Below are 16985 nucleotides of genomic sequence, written 5' to 3'. Positions count from 1 at the left end.
ACGGTTGCTAAGAGGTGGCAGAAGGGATTGCTGACGGTTGCTAGACAGTAGAAGATGTTGGCTGAGTTGCTAAGAGGTGAGGATGGTGGTTGTAGACAGGTAGAAGATGATTGGCTGACGGTTGCTAAGAAGTGGCAGAAGGTGATTGGCTGACGGTTGCTAAGACAGGTAGAAGATGATTGGCTGGCGGTTGCTGATAAGTAGAAGGTGATTGGCTGACGGTTACAAAGTCAGTCGCTGCATCAGATTAGTAAATTAACAGCCATATTAGTTAAGTAATTAGCTGTAATAATAACTTACAGTAATAAACAATATATGACGTCACGTTTGTAGTTCCGCCCAGGAGTCATAGATAACTTCAGCTAATTACCGTGACAGAGGAGGAGCTTAACTGCCCAATTGCCCACCTAACTATGGTTGACCAACTAAGACACAACTTCAGTAGAGAGTAATTGAGCATTTCCGTTAACTGCTTTGACCTCGTTTATGTGTTCAGCTTGTTGAGGGTAGTCATTACCTGGTTCAGTCTACTACACCCGGCCATCCCATCACCACCCGGCCATCCCATCACCACCCGGCCATCCCATCACCACCCGGCCATCCCATCACCACCCACCTCTTACAGTAGATACCATGGGTCGGGTATTCACCAAGGCCAGCTTCACACGGCCGGTTAACTAAATTGACGGATTCACATTAATGTAAATTTGCTGGTTACTAATAGTTAACGTAATTGAATAGTGGTGCCTTGAGTTCACGGTCTTCGCTAACTTTATCCTTGAGTTGGCGATGATACACATATCCTTGAGTTTGATTAGGTTAAGTTAGGTTGAGTTTAGATACATAGGTTTAGGTTAAGTTCAGCTAGGCTTAGTTTTGTTAGGTTAGGTTTAAAGTTACAGCCTTCAACCTTTTAAAATGGCGCCAATTTGTGAATTTTATATCAGAGAAATGATCGATTTTCACCCCTAACTGAAGTAAATGAGGAGTTATTTTACTATTGAGTAATAAGACGCGCGCGCGCGTGTGTGTGTGTGTGTGTGTGTGTGTGTGTGTGTGTGTGTGGCTGTGGCCTGAATGTGTTTCCTGTCAGTGATGTAAACTACTGTGGACAGGACCGCTCTGAGCTGTGGCCTTCAACCCACAAGACCTGTCTCTGGTCCACATCTGATATTGTGTGTCGGGAGAGGGGGGTAGTGTACAGTAAGGGAAGAGGAAGAGATTAAATGAGTATGGAATGAGGGAGGGTGATAGGAAGGTGGGTAGGAGGGGGAGGAGGGTGTAGAGGAGGAGAGAGGTGAGGTGGGAAGGGGTAGGAGGGGTGGGTGAGGGTGGAGAGGGAAGGGGGGAGGGGAGGGGAGTAGGGAGGGTGATAGGAGGGGGAGGGAGGGAGAGTAGGAGGGGAGAGTGAGGAGGAGGGTAGAGTAGGAGTGAGAGGAGGGTGATAGGAAGGGGTAGAGGGGGTAGGAGGGTGATAGGGAGGGGTAGGAGGGTGATAGGAGAGTGATAGGGGAGCGTGATAGGAGGGTGAGAGAGAAGGGGGTAGGAGGGGTGATAGGGAGGGGTGGAGTAGGAGGGGTAGGAAGGTGATAGGAGCGTGATAGGAGGGGGGTGGTTTAGTGATAGGGTGAGCAGGAGGGTATAGGAGTGGTAGGAGGGATGGTGATAGAGGGGGGGAGAAGTGATAGGAGCGTGATAGGAGGGGGGGTAGAGGGTGATAGGAGCGTGATAGGAGGGTGATAGGAGGATAGAGCGTGATAGGAGGGGGTAGGAGGGCGATAGAGGGTGATAGGAGGAGGTAGGGGGAGGATGGGAGGGTAGGTGTACGCCCCAAACTACTAAATTCCTTTACATGGCGTGGTAGAGAGTATCCCCCAGTAGTTCCCCACCACTTCTCATTTCCCCCAACTTTCTTCCCTTGTGGTCATTTTATGAGAGAAAATTACAAACACTTGTTATGATTATCTCGGCTTATGAAGTTTAGGTATATTACTGGATCTCTCTCTCCTCTCTCTCTCTCTCTCTCTCTTTCTCTCTCTCTCTCTCTCTCATGTCTGAAATCTGTAGTAAAGTCATCATTCTCAAGAGGTTTGTATTGTACTCAAGGAAGAACAGGTATAGTACTCGACTCAGAGTACCTTACAGGCCGGGGAGGGTAGGTACTCTAGGGACCTCGGGAATGATAGAGTAAGGGAGGAGAGGAGAGGGAGTGAGGGAGAGGGTGGTGGTCGGTCCATTATGTAGGCAGGTGGGGTGAGGGGGGGGGCTCATCGCACCCTACAACATTCACCTTAGGGAGGTCAGGGGAGGACCCAGCCAGGCAGGTGACGGTAGTAGTGAAGTGTTGTTGACTCACCTTACACCTACACCTCCTTCTCCACACTCTACACCTCCTTCTCAAACCTTACACCTTTCTCCAACCTACACCTCCTTCTCCAAACCTTACACCTCCTCTCCACACCTTACACCTCCTTCTCCACCCTACCTCCTCCACACTCCACCTCCATACCTACACCTCCTCCACACCTCACCTCACAATAGCTCCTCCTCCTCCCTCCTCCTACCTCCTGCACACCTCCCACCTCCTGCACACCTCCTCCTACCTCCTGCACACCTCCTCTACCTCCTGCACACCTCCTGCACACCTCCTCTACCTCCTGCACACCTCCTGCACACCTCCTCGCCAGCCGCTTGTGTTAGTCTCTACCACCGTGAACTGCTGTTATGTTTTGCAAGTTGGTTTAAATGACTGAACTAAAACACTCGATAAATGAGCTTTGAAACCCTCTGACTGTGAACTGTCTTGTAATATTATAAAACTGTGAACTGTACATTGAAACCCTCTGACTGTGAACTGTCTTGTAATATTATAAAACTGTGAACTGTACATTGAAACCCTCTGACTGTGAACTGTCTTGTAATATTATATAACTGTGAACTGTGCATTGAAACCCTCTGACTGTGAACTGTCTTGTAATATTATATAACTGTGAACTGTGCATTGAAACCCTCTGACTGTGAACTGTGTCTTGCAAGAGTGATTTATACCATTGAAAATCTCCCCTATGAAGTTTACTACTGAAGTATGAGCGTTATGTTGGCTCCCAGAGGTTACTACAGTGTTACCCTGTTGCTGTAGCTGAGAGAGAGAGCCTATTGTTTGGTTATGTAATCGGAGAGAGAGATGCACCACGCCTGACAGAGCTCTTCATTTGTTTTGGTGGAAGCTGCTTCACATCCTGGATACGTTACACAGAAGGTTGTTAACAAAAGCTCTGCGTTAGAGAATGAATGAGGTGAGTTTTTACGAGGTAATAACAAAAACAGATTGGGTTGTGACGTCATAGGTTAGTTGTTCGTCCTGGGAATATAGCTGAGTTGTGACGTCATTAAGTAGTAGATCGTCAGTTGTTGTGCGCCCTGGGAATATAACTGAGGGCTGTGACGTCATAGAGTAGTAGATCGTCAGTTGTTGTGCCCCCTGGGAATATAACTGAGGGCTGTGACGTCATAGAGTAGTAGATCGTCAGTTGTTGTGCGCCCTGGGAATATAATTGAGGGCTGTGACGTCATAGAGTAGTAGATCGTCAGTTGTTGTGCCCCCTGGGAATATAACTGAGGGCTGTGACGTCATAGAGTAGTAGATCGTCAGTTGTATTTCATCCTGGGGAATAAAGTTGTGGTTCAGAGATAGACATTCATTTGTTGTTGTTCGTCCTGTGAATAACATGGAGTTAGGCTAGCTAGCGTTAAGGTATGTTAGGTTAGGTTATCATTAGGTTAGTTAATCTTAAGGTGAAATGTGCTTGGGGGGCTAATCTTCAGGTGATCGTCTATGACTTTCCTGGGATAAACTGTGGTGGTTACTCGTGAAGGTCAACCACAAATATGTTGTTGTCTTATCTACGTCATCTCTCTCTCTCTCTCTCTCTCTCTCTCTCTCTCTCTCTCTCCTTCCTTACCCACATTCTGCCTCCTCTCTCCCTTCTCTCTTGCCTATAGGACCCCTCCCTCCCTCCCTTCCTCCGTCCCTTCCTCCCTCTCCCTTCTCCTCATTATATAATATTCTGGGTCTTTATATGGATAGTTGGAGGGATAGAAAGCTATTTATTTATTAATTCATTTATTCACTACAGTCCTCATATAACTTCACATTGATTCAGTTAACCCTGATTGCCGGAGACTGATGAACCATCCCAGTTAATGAGACCAGTTAGTAGGAGCAGTCAAGGGCCACCAGGCAATACTAGAGGAGAGGGAACAGAGTTTCAGCCTCTGGTTCAAGGGTCAGGGGCGTGTGGCTGTCAGGAAATCCGGAGGTTGCTGCTGACCTGGGTGGTGACGGGGTTGACGACGTAGCTACTGTAGGAGTCGTAGTTACCGTCGTGGATACAGTCGGTGTTGTAGTTAGGCTGGGTGTGGTGGTCGTCAAAGTGGTAAGTCGTGAAGAAGAGGTGGTCGTGGTTGGTAGCTCAGGGGTCGTAGTAAGGGATGTCGTAGATGTTTCAGTAGAAGAGAGTGTTTTGGTAGTAGTAGAGTGTGTTGTAGTATAAGTAGATGATGGTGTGGTGGTAGGCGTGTGGGCAGGGCGTGGAGGCCATAGTGTAGGAGGTAGGTCAATAAATATCTCCTCATTATTACTACTATGGTGATGTCTCCCGTGCATTTTCCTCTTATCCCTCTTCCCGTGTCTTCTGTCCTCTTTACTGTGCCCCTTCCTCCCTCTTCCTTTCTTAGATGTCTTCCTTCTTCTTTCTCTCGATTCCTTGCTGCCTCTTCTCCCGTTTCCCTCTCGGCTGTTTTTGTGATGACGTCTTCTGTTGAGGTGATGGTGTTTGGTTATCAAGGGGCTACTGACTTATTGTTGTTGTTGTTATTATTATTATTATTATTATTATTATTATTATTATTATTATTATTATTATTATTATTATTATTATTATTATTATTATTATTACCTTCGACACGCCACAATATCTGGTATCTATATGTGAGTCATTATGTACTTGACCTTTGCTTGTCATAATAAAGTCTCCAGGGAATTATTTAGTAATTATAACCAAGACTGGACACACACTGGGTAGATCAAGATGTCGTGTTAGAGTGGCAGGACCTCGAGTATGCCTTCTTCAGTATGTCTCTCATCTGGGTGAGTGTCAGGTCCCTGTTTTCATCAACCTCCTCCATGGCCTCCTCCTCCTCGGCACTTTCTATTCCTACCCCTCCGCCAGTGTCTTCCTCGGCAGTAGTCAACACACCTGGAGGAGACGACAGGGAAGTAGAAACATCGTGGACGGTTATGATAAGATAGCAGCAGGAGGAGGAGGAGGAGGAGGATGACGGTACACCCACTTGATGATCACCGTCAGAGTCAGGAAGGTCTTGGGGCTCTTGTAGGACGCTGCTGGGGAGGGCGACGCAGCTACACAGGATGCTGAAGCCCAGTATGAGGTGGACTAGGGGCACTGGTCTCATGATGACTGATCAGCACAATACTGGCACTATGGATCACGTGACAGTATTTTCTAAGTGACACTGTAGTTATGTCAAGTGAGCTCCTTTTAAGTAGTTGTAATTAATGTTTATGTTGGTGTTAAGTGTTGATGCACGACGCTGTACCTCTCACCGTCACCAGCCGTCACTAACACACGTCACCGTCACCAGCCGTCACTAACACACGTCACCAAATCACCAGCCGTCACTAACACCGTCACCGTCACCGGTAATCACTAACACGTCACCGTCACCAGCCGTCACTAACACCGTCACCGTCTGGCCGTCACCTAACACACGTCACAATCACCAGCCGTCACTAAACGCACGTCACCGTCACCAGCCGTCACTAACACGTCACCGTCACCAGCCGTCACTAACACGTCACCGTCTGCAGCAGCCATCCACTAACACGTCACCGTCACCAGCCGTCACTAACACACCTCACCAGCCAAATCACTAACACGTCGCAAATCACTAACACACGTCACCAGCCGTCACTAACACACGTCACCAGCCGTCACTAACACACGTCTGCGTCACCAGCCGTCGCAACACACGTCACCGTCACCAGCCGTTACTAACACGTCACCGTCACCAGCAAGTCACTAACACGTCCACCGTCGCGGTAAATCTTCTAACACGTCTGCGTCACCAGCGTCACTAACACCCGTCACCGTCACCAGCGTCACTAACACACGTCACCGTCACTAACACACATTAGTTTGTAGTTTGTCGTAGCAAGATTAATTTTTTTCGACCTAGTTCACTCCTTCTCGAAATGTTTCCAAACGTTCTATGAGTGTGTGTCCTTGGTGTTGTATGAGGTATATATAATTAGCTCTGTTGCTCACTTTCTGCCACCATCAGCGGGGGGGTTGGCACACCTTCGGTCACGTTGCTACAGGATGTCCGGCTCGACACACGTGGGAACACTGCTACTGTCCATACTGTGTAATGCCAACGATCACCACTACTCCACTCTCCCCTAGGTGCCAAGACTAACGCCAGAGCTTGGGAACACAAGGCACTCACCAGGATGTGTGTAGGGAAGGGTATGGCACTTTCCCTACGTGTGTGTGGAGGGACCTGGCACTCACACCCCTCTGACCTGTCTTGCCAGCTATGACGTGATGGTGACGTCATAGTCATAGCCGTTCTGGGGGTGGAGTCTCCTCGTATGCATCATTTGTTAACATCCTGACCAGACAAGAGTGGTCGATGTACCATAGTTGTTACCGTTGTTACTGCTCGGACGTTTAGCGCCGAGAAAACTGCAACAGACCGGACTTATGACAGCGGGATGAATAGTTATCCGGTCTTTTCGGACTTTTCCACTACGTTACCAAGTCCATTGTCAAGGGGAATATGGTAACGTGAACAGACTACTAACGTGACATTACTGACTGGACTTTATCTGGAGGTACGTTTCCCTATTTAACAACTAACACATTTTACGACAACTAAATCTAACCTAACCTAACATAACCTAACCAGACGCAACCGAACCTAACCTAACCAGACGCAACCGAATCTAACCTAACCTAACCAGTGATATTTACATACATATGCGTGTATACATCAATATACCATTCACATACACAGACAAACATATATACAGACACCCGATGAGTTACGTTACCTACTAGCATACATGGCGTAACGAGGGAGGAAGCTTGTCGACCTGAGAGGGAGGGAGTGAGGGAGGGAGGGAGCTTGTCGACCTGAGAGAGAGGGATCTTGTTGGGTTTCTTATGTCAGACAACTTTCACCTCGTAAGTTATTTACCAATCATAAAGAAGAATAATTTACTTTTACTCTCTGGTGAGATATTTGAGTGTTTAGTGAGAGATTGGTGGGCTTACAATACGAGTGAGAGGAGCCGTGGTTAACCCCGTGCGGCAGGTAACCTGAGTGTTGGAGCACCTGAGCTGGTAGTCATGTGGTGGTGAGGGGGAAGGGGCTTGCTACACAGAGGCCCACCACCACCACTGTCTCGTGACCCATCTGATCGTATAAGATACTCGTTGTCCAGTGTCTCTCCGTCTCTCTGTCTCAACGCATCTCTTCGTCTCTCTCTGATTCTCAAAGTTCTCCTGGAGATATATAGTAATAATCTAACTCGAAGATTACTAAAACTTGTGCAGAAAGACGCCAGTAGAGTGAGTCACAGGTGGTTCTTGACTGCTCGGCCTAGAGTCTGAGTAGGAGGCCTGGAAACGTTGTTGTGATGTGTCGTGTGGTCAAGACTTTAGCCAAATTTAAGTGTGGATAAGTAAACTTTATTTACTTTTAAAACGATTTTCCTTCAGATGGTGAGGATGTGTTTGATATGACACATAGACAGTTAATGAACAAACTATACTGTATAAGTTATCGAGAAACAAAAATGTTGATAGAAAATAAACACCATTTGGATTACTATTGTCATTTGTTCTCCACCGACTAACGAGGATGTGTAGGTTAATGGTTGCCTCCTCCTGACCGTCACAAGGACACCTCAAGATCACCGTGACGCCAGAAAACACCGTAACAAGTCTACCTGGCCGTCACACACACACACACACACACAACAGGTGAGTCTGGATTCGGATTATCAAAGATTGTTACATTTACTTTAGAGTCATCTGAGGATTAGACACCCCAGCTTATTTCACCTAATTATTAAACGCCCTAACATTAATCTAACCTATCATCATAACCTAACCTAACAAAGTCTTAACCTAACTTAACCTAACCTGCGATTCACAATAGTTAGTTAAGGATGAAGGTATTTGGATTAGATTAAGTTTTCAATAGGGAGACATTAACCTCGTGTATATGATAGTATAATCATGACTTCCGCTGGTCAGTTATAGTAGAGTTAGTACCCACACCATACCGGCCATATTGGGTATAGTGTCACGCTGCACTATACCCGCCCCCCCTCCACTCACTCTTTCTCACGTCCCATCCACTGCAAAGGTGACACCATACTGTTTTTAGAACGTGTGTGTGTGTGTGTGTGTGTGTGTGTGTGTGTGTCATGTTAACTTGCACTAAAAATTCATTTGTGTTAAGGGTTAATCAAGAGGTAGGTTAGGCTAAGTTAGGGTAGGGTAGGGCTAAGTTAGGGTTGAGTTAAGTTAAATTTGGTTAAGATATATTAGGGTAGGTCATGTAAGTAAATAAACCGTACGTGTGCGTTCTCAACTGTGAAGGCGGAATCATAAAGCTGCAGACACGCTCTACACTACCCCCCATCCCCCCATCCCCTCCCTCCCCCATCCCCCTTCCCCCTTCCCCCCCATTGAAACTGAGATAGGTGAAGGCATCTAATAGTCTGGTGTATAATTTTGAGGTCATATTGTCTGCCATCCATCAAGCAAGGTGTTGTAGCTTAAAATGAGACAGTTTATTTTACCTGATGTTTAAGGTTAGGTTAGTTAATGTTAAGTGAGGTTAGAGTTAGGTTAGGTTAGGTTAATCTACAGGTGAAATAAGCTTGGGGTGTCTAATCTTCAGGTGATCCCTCTCAAGTACTGGTCAGACTTCGCGTGTATCTTGGTATAGGTAAGGAGAGAGGGGGGAGGGAGGGAGGGAGGGTGGAAGGGGAGAGGAGAGAGGGAGGGAGGGAGGGTGGAAGGGTAAGCCATATGACTTATTCCTCGTGGGAAGGAAATGAGAGACACAAGTTAAAGGTCTGTGGAATGGTATGGTTAGGTTAGGTTTGGCTACATTATTTATCTTTCTCTTTCAACCTAACCTAACCATTATTATCTTTAAACTTCCCTCGAAACATTAATTAGGAGAGGGGAGCTCTCTCTCTCTCTCTCTCTCTCTCTCTCATTAATTCATGAGTTTTAACGCCGTTCTTTCTCTTCTCTTAACAGATATAACTCGGCTGTCTGCTACGGTGTCACAACTTGTCCTTCGCTCCGAGATCTGCCACTGTCTGCCATTACCTGCAACTTTACTCACCACTGCTACTACTAACACCTCTACACCACCACTAGCACCACCATCACTAGCACCACCACCACTAGCACCACCACCACTAGCACCACCACCACTAGCACCACTACGATGGCTCTCACTAGGCAGGTTAAGTTAGCCTATGGTGTGGGTCATGTGTTTAATGACCTGTGTGCCTCCATGTGGTTCACCTACCTCCTGGTCTATTTGCAGTATGTCCTCCAGGTGAGTTAATTACCTCCAGGTGCGTCAATGGAAACCTCGTTTCTTATATAAATGTCATTATTTAAGTTTTATTTTTATTATTATTATTATTATTATTATTAATATCATAACTCCTTGACACCACTACCTCCTCTTTCAGCACCACTAATCCCTCAACCACTGCCACCACTAACCCCTCCACCACTGCCACCACTAACCCCTCCACCACTGCCACCACTAACCCCTCTACCACTACCACCACTAATCCCTCCACCACTACCACACCACTATCCCCTGCACCACTACCACCATTAACCCCTCCACCACTACCACCACTATCCCCTGCACAACTACCACCACTAACCCCTTCACCACTACCACCACTAACCCCTCCACCACTGCCACCACTGACCCCTCACCACTGCCACCACTAACCCCTCACCACTGCCACCACTAACCTCCACCACTGCCACCCCTCAACCACTGCCACCCTCCCCCCACCACTGCCACCACTAACCCCTCCACCACTGCCACCACTAACCCCTCTACCACTACCACCACTAATCCCTCCACCACTACCACACCACTATCCCCTGCACCACTACCACCATTAACCCCTCCACCACTACCACCACTATCCCCTGCACAACTACCACCACTAACCCCTTCACCACTACCACCACTAACCCCTCCACCACTGCCACCACTGACCCCTGCACCTCCCCACAGCTGGACAGGGGCCTCTCAGGGTTTCTTCTACTGATGGGACAGGTGGCTGATGCCGTCTCCACACCCCTCATAGGCCTACAGAGTGACCGAGGCTGCTCCTTCTGCACCTACGGCCGGAGGAAGTCCTGGCATGCTATTGGTAAGGAGGGTTCATCTCTTGTTTTGTATGTGTAGTGGTTTGGTTAGGTTAGGTTAGATCAGGTCAGGTCAGGTTAAGAAGAGAGCCCTCACTTACCCTACCCCCCCCCCTCCTAGGTACCGTGTGTGTGTTGGTCTCTTTCCCGTTTATCTTCATCGTGTGTGGGTTATGCTTCGCTACTCTGGGCTTCGGCTACATCCTTCTGCTGGGCTTCATGATCTGTCTGTTCCAGGTGAGGTGTCTCTTAATTACCTGTCCTTTACCTGTCCCACACGTGTTTTGGAGTCATGTTCAGAGTCAGTTTTATAAGAGAGATTGTATATAATTTGTTCAATACCAATTTGATATGTTTATAGTTAACCCAACCCAACCCAACCTAACCTTACCCAACCCAACCTTACCCAACCCAACCTCACCCAACCCAACCTCACCCAACCCGACCCAACCTTACCCTAACCTAACCTAACCTAACCTACCTACCCACACACAGTTCGGGTGGGCAGCGACGCAGGTATCCCACTTGGCCCTCATCCCTGATCTCACCAACTTGGAGGCTGAGAGAGATGAACTGAACATCATCAGGTAAGCCACTTATACTTGAACCTCTCCTCACTTATACTTGAACCTCTCCTCACTTATACGTGAACCTCTCCTCACTTATACTCTACACCTCACACTCGACACCTCACACCTTGCTGCTTCCTAACAACGTTGGTTGTGTGGTTGTATGGCCTCTGAGTTGCCAGTACCTCCTCCTCCTTCTCTTTCTCTAGCTTCTCCTCCTCCCCTTCTCCCACCTTCTCCTCCTCCCCTTCTCCCACCTTCTCCTCCTCCCCTTCTCCCACCTTCTCCCCTTCTCCCTCCTCCTCCCCTTCTCCCTCCTCTTCCTCTTCCACCTCTCCCTCCAATCATCATCATCATCATCATCATCATCATCATCATCATCGTCGTCGTTATTATTTAAGTGTGTCTGCAGAAATGAACATGAACCTTGTGGGGATATGTGACACGTGACACCCTGGTACGTGACACCCTGGTACGTGACACCCTGGTACGTGACACCCTGGTACGTGACACTCTGGTACGTGACACCCTGGTACACGACACTAGTATATGACACTCTGGATTATGTCCCAGTATTGGCGGGCCATGTTGTGTAATATTAGCTATAGTGAGGGTGGGGGTGAGAGGGCCATGTGAGGGTGGGGGTGAGAGGGCCATGTGAGGGTGGGGGGTAAGGGGGGGACACGACAGGTAAACACATCTCACCTGGACAGCTTCTCGTGACCAGCGGCGTCTTATGTTACCGTCGGGGCGTCACCTGACACTACCCCCGCCCTCCCCCACCCACCTCACGCCTACTTCCCGCCCCTCCCTTCCACCTAACGCCCATACCAGGTGATTCAGCCTCCGGAGTTAGCATACACGGCACTAACGTTTCCCGGGTCAAGTTGAGGTCAGGGGTCAACAGCTCCAGGTCAGGCTTACAGTGATTCGTAGATGACCAAATGCCCCTCTCAGTGATGGCTTGGTGGAACTTGATATAATTAGGGACCTGTCAGAGTCGTAGTAGAAGTCGTAGTTGTAGAAGTCGTAGTAGTAGAAGAAGTCGTAGTAGTGGTAGTAGTAGTAGTAGAAGTCGTAGTAGTCATAGTAGTAGTAGTCATGTGAGCGTTCCATGATGATTCACAACCCTGTAGGTGCTTCCTCACTTACCCTCATGACTGTCCAGCCGTGTATCCTCATTGTACACCAACACCACCACTGACGGCAGCACCCTCACCAACACCACCACCACCAACACCACCACTGACGGCAACACCCTCACCAACACCACCACCACCAACACCACCACTGACGGCAGCACCCTCACCAGCTCCTCCACCAAAACACCTTCCTAACCTAACCCAACACCTTGCCCCACAGGTACATCCTCGACGTGTGCAGTGACGTGTTGGTGTACCTGGTGGCGTGGATCACCTTCGCTGAGGACACAACCACAGCTAACAAGTTCGTCGACCCGGGTGATGCTTCTAACTTTAAGGTAATACTTGAGAGGGAGGGAGAGGGAGAGGGAGGGAGAGGGAGAGGCTGGTATGAAGAAGAGGAGGTAACGAGGGACAGGGAATAAGAGAAATGGGAGACGGAGGAAGGAAAAGAGAGAGAGAAAATGATAAAAGTGTAACTAAGAAGATAAATAAGGGTGTGACAGGACCCTAACCTAACCTAACCTAACCATTACAGACTATCACCATCACTGTACTGGTCGTGGGAACATTCTTCTCCGTCTTGTTCCACTTGTTCACCCCCGAGAGAGCCTCCACCAGGACACAAGCAGAAGCCTATCAGGAGGTGGCGGCATCTGAGACCCAGGCTGAGACATCCCCCACCACCAGCACCCCCCAGCAGGAGGAACAACCCGTCAACTCTTACACCGCCCACGTCCGTATGATGTGGAAGGACTGGTTGGCGGAGCCCCAATTTTATCAGGTACACACACACACACCCCCCCACACACATATGCACCCACCCTCACACACACACACCAAACTACTGTATATTCCATTACTGTACTGTGTTAATGTATTGTATAAGTATATTGTATTAAGGTATGATGTGTTCCTGCAGATCACACTCCTGTACGCGTGTTCCCGCCTGGTGGCCAACCTTGCCAATATATACATGCCCATATATCTTCAGGAGACCATACACGCCAGGCAGGTAAGTCCTCAACGATAATATGTAAACTAACATCAACGATACTTTTTAGGAAGGTTAATATTAGGGTGAAATAAAACTATGGGCGATAATCTTCAGGTGACTCGATGTTAATACAGGAACTGATCGCCACGGTGCCCCTGGTGATGAGTCTGTCGGGTGTGGGCGCCTCCTTCCTCCTGCGGTCGCTGAGGAAGTGTATCGGCAAGAAGGTAGTGTACATGTAGCGTATTTCCTGGTCTCTGACACCCGGCGCTGTAATACAAGTTTACCATTGTAATGTTAATATCAGTTAGTGTCTGGTGGTTATAGATAATAATAATAATAATAATCATACAGTAATAATGACAATATATACAATAACAATAACGTGGTTGCAGGCGTCAGTGGTGGTAGGCATCGTGATAGGGTTGGTAGCGGCCACAGTATCAGCTCTGCCCTGGATACCGGAGTTTGGGATGTACATTGTTGCCATCCTGTGGGGGACCTCCAGCTCCATCCTCGTCATCATCTCCCTCGCCTTCACTGCTGATCTTATAGGCAGGAGCACGGTGAGTCTATCATGGATAAAGGTTATAAATATTCCTCCCCTCAAAAATGTTTCCTTGTTTGTTTTCAATGTTGGTTTATATTTGTGTGCAGTCGCTTGCATTTATTCCTGGTACATTGACTGGTGTATTTTTGAGAGATGTGGCAACTCTGTGGAATGTTTATCTTGAGTGGCTACCATTGTGAGGGTCTTTAGGGCCATTCCGGGAGTTTTAATATGATGTAAACAAACACAGTGGTGCCACATCTTACAAATTGCGCCAGGCACTGTACCAAGTGTAAGTGGAGGCGGCTGTATGTGTAAGAATGTAGAGTCAGTGTACTGTATTGCGGTTTGGTGTCCGTGTGTACTATGTAACACTGACCTGTCGCCTCGTCTCACAGGAGAGCTCCGCCTTTGTGTATGGATCCATGAGCTTCGCTGACAAGATCATCAACGGTGTGGCTGTGTTGATTATCCAGGAGTTGACCAGGTGTGTGTCCCTCTGTCTCACCTGGTGTGTGTCTCTACCTCACTTTGTTTACCTGTGTGTACCATCTCATTAACAATCTTGATTGACTGATCCTCTGACTGACGGACTGACCTAGACTGACGACACCACTGACTGACTCGCCTAACTTAACCTAACCTAATAAAGGCCTTTGTGTCTCCTGGCAGGGTGTGGTGTAATGGCACTAACTGCTCCGATTATTTCCGACACGTCATGAGTTTGGGCATCTTCGTCCCCCTCATGACCGCCTTCATCGCCATCTGCCTCATTAACCGCCAGAGACTTGGACGAACCCAAAAGCTGCTCCAGGGTGAGTGAGTGAGTGAGTGAGTGGGTGGGTGAGTGAGTGAGTGAGTGGGTGGGTGAGTGAGTGAGTGAGTGAGTGAGTATCTATTGTCTGTTCATTATGGCACATGTCATACTCGGCCCCGCCCATCAGTATGACGTCAGACTCGGCCCCGCCCACCAGTATGATTGGATAATGTAGCAGTATCTTCTGTGGAACAAATTTTAGTCCAATCTACAGCACTTCATTAATTATTTGCCCTCTAACTGACCAATCACAAGCCATGGCGAGAGAAAGAGGGCGGGGCTATTTGATATTTCCATAATAATTAGACTATAAGTATGCCCAGGGCTATGTGTACATTGGTAAGAGGATACATATTAATACAGGTAATTATGTATATTATTTCATTACCTTTTACATTACATATCGATCATATAACAGAGGTTATTAGACATATTATTACATAGAATTAATACTTGATTTCCAGGTACTTTCGTTACAGTACATTTGTTTAAGGTCCAAATGTGTTCACTGTTTTGAGGGAGATTGTAACTTATGTTTTCCTTCCCTCTGTCTGACCCTCAGCTGAACGTGAGACGGGTGAAGCAAGTGGCAGTTCTCTCAGCTCAAACTCTAGTGAATTGCTCCTCTCTACTGGCACTAATTTGGGCTATGGTGCCATTACCAAGGCCTGAGCAGTACATGAAGGCACCAACCTGGGCTGTGGTGGCATCAGGACCCGATTCCTACACATAACAGAAGACTCTTGTGTTAAGGCACCAGAGTTTAAATTCTCAAACACTCATTCCTACGTCTTTATATAAGTTCTTCCTTAAGTTTAGACGTGAGAGAGTGTACACATGTATGGTGTCGGTGTATACAACAGCTGCCTCTTGAAGCATCGCCCTCACCTGCTGCAGCACGAGGAGGAGTGTTGAGTGATTGCTTCCCTCACCATAGCCTCTCACCTGCCTGACGTCTCTTACAATAACTTGCTGTGATAAGCGTGGCACTTTAACTCCTATCAATACCTTGACTTGGACTGCCATTGTATACGAGTTCTTGTTTACGATTTTCTCGACTATTTCAATGGTTATTTTTCATAGTGAGATTAAAAATATTATATATGATACAGCCTCCTGGCGACCCCTATACAGTACTGTAGGTTAGATTAGATTAGACTTTTAAGTGATTCCCAAAGTCCAAATGACCATTTAAGGACTTTATATACTAAGCCTTCATATGAAGTCAAGGTGGACGGCACAGCACTTAACCAACCCAATTTCCTCAACTGTTAAGGGAGGTGAACTTGCTCCAATAAATGTATCTCTTAAGGAGAGGTCTGAGGACTATAAGCACTGCGACTCCTGTTGTCATGGTAGGGAGTGTGTCAAAATCCTTCGACCGTTGTGTCATAATACCTCACACAAAATCCAAGTGATACTTTATGGAACGAGTGGGTATACTTACAGCTGGGCGGACTGTGGGTGTTGTCTCTACTCGGTCACTCTGGAGCCTTGAGTAGTTGGTCATTTATTTCCGGGTGTGTTTATAGTGTGGTTGAAGTAGTTGTTAGTCTGTACTTGTTATTTATACATATTGTTAGGGTTCTTACTGTTGTGTGGGTTTAGAGTAAAGTTATTGTGTATAATAATGTTTATTTTAACCCGAGATAATGTTTCCTTCTTGAGTGTGTGTGTCAACCTCACCTACATACAACACGCATATACGATCATACATAAGTACAGACACATACACACTCATACACACACATACACACTCATACACATACACACTCATACACACACATACACACTCATACACAGACACATACACACTCATACACACACATACATATGAATAATCACCCCAGAGAAAAAATAGATATATACTGTACACACACACACACACACACACACACACACACACACAATGAAAACATTTTAAAGTGTCAACAAAATTAACACTAAACACGCAGAGGAATTCCAGGAAAGAAAAGACTGAGACAACAACAACTTTATAAACATTACTTAACACAAGGAGAAAATGACTTATGAAAACGTGAAGTAAATAAGCGTATAAAATGTTAAGAAAACCAGAGGAACATTTAACAAATAAAATGAAATAGAAAGAATGACAGATACAAATAAATATTGAATGATAAATGAACAGATGTAACTAGATCTAGAATAATAGATAAATAAAATATAGAATGATAAATATATACGACACGATACATAAACAAATCAGATATAGAATAAGATATAAACAAATAGAATGATAAACAAAGAAGGATCGTAAGCGTGAACCCCAAGATGGCCGCCACGTCACACACACACAATCGAGTCCTTTACGAAGATTAAATTTCTCAACAGGATCCTCTACTAAGCAACTCGTCGTGTTGTTGACCTACAGATAC

The 16985-nt window shown here is 46.8% G+C and overlaps 1 protein-coding gene across 4 annotated transcripts; it reads left to right on the top strand.

The window, feature by feature from the left end:
- The first annotated feature begins 2611 nt into the window (after positions 1–2611).
- LOC121864930 (major facilitator superfamily domain-containing protein 12-like) lies at positions 2612–15696 on the top strand. 4 transcript variants are annotated; one of them, XM_042364138.1, is made up of 14 exons: positions 2612–2735; positions 7806–8069; positions 9366–9672; positions 10381–10519; positions 10636–10751; positions 11010–11101; positions 12446–12563; positions 12764–13009; positions 13148–13240; positions 13357–13449; positions 13618–13788; positions 14171–14259; positions 14445–14587; positions 15152–15696. In XM_042364138.1, the coding sequence occupies exons 3-14, from the start codon at positions 9559–9561 to the stop codon at positions 15259–15261; spliced, it is 1524 nt and encodes a 507-aa protein (XP_042220072.1). In that variant the 5' UTR covers positions 2612–2735; positions 7806–8069; positions 9366–9558; the 3' UTR covers positions 15262–15696. The 4 variants fall into 4 exon arrangements, with proteins under 4 accessions (XP_042220072.1, XP_042220075.1, XP_042220073.1 ...); XM_042364139.1 differs by having other exon boundaries at positions 2670–2695; XM_042364141.1 differs by lacking the exon at positions 7806–8069 and having other exon boundaries at positions 2612–3296.
- The last annotated feature ends 1289 nt before the right edge of the window (positions 15697–16985 follow it).

Source organism: Homarus americanus, unplaced genomic scaffold (genome assembly GCF_018991925.1).
Source record: "Homarus americanus isolate GMGI-L3 unplaced genomic scaffold, GMGI_Hamer_2.0 scaffold2539, whole genome shotgun sequence".
Taxonomy (NCBI): domain Eukaryota; kingdom Metazoa; phylum Arthropoda; class Malacostraca; order Decapoda; family Nephropidae; genus Homarus; species Homarus americanus.
Note: the sequence above shows the minus strand (reverse complement) of the source record. Positions and strands in the feature narration are given on the sequence as shown.

Bases quoted from the DNA above. Each gene is read 5' to 3' on its own strand.
- LOC121864930 (XM_042364138.1), top strand. From the start codon at position 9,559: ATGGCTCTCACTAGGCAGGTTAAGTTAGCCTATGGTGTGGGTCATGTG. The intron at 9,673-10,380 runs GTGAGTTAATTA...ACCTCCCCACAG, and splicing joins ATTTGCAGTATGTCCTCCAG to CTGGACAGGGGCCTCTCAGG. The intron at 13,241-13,356 runs GTAAGTCCTCAA...ATGTTAATACAG, and splicing joins AGACCATACACGCCAGGCAG to GAACTGATCGCCACGGTGCC.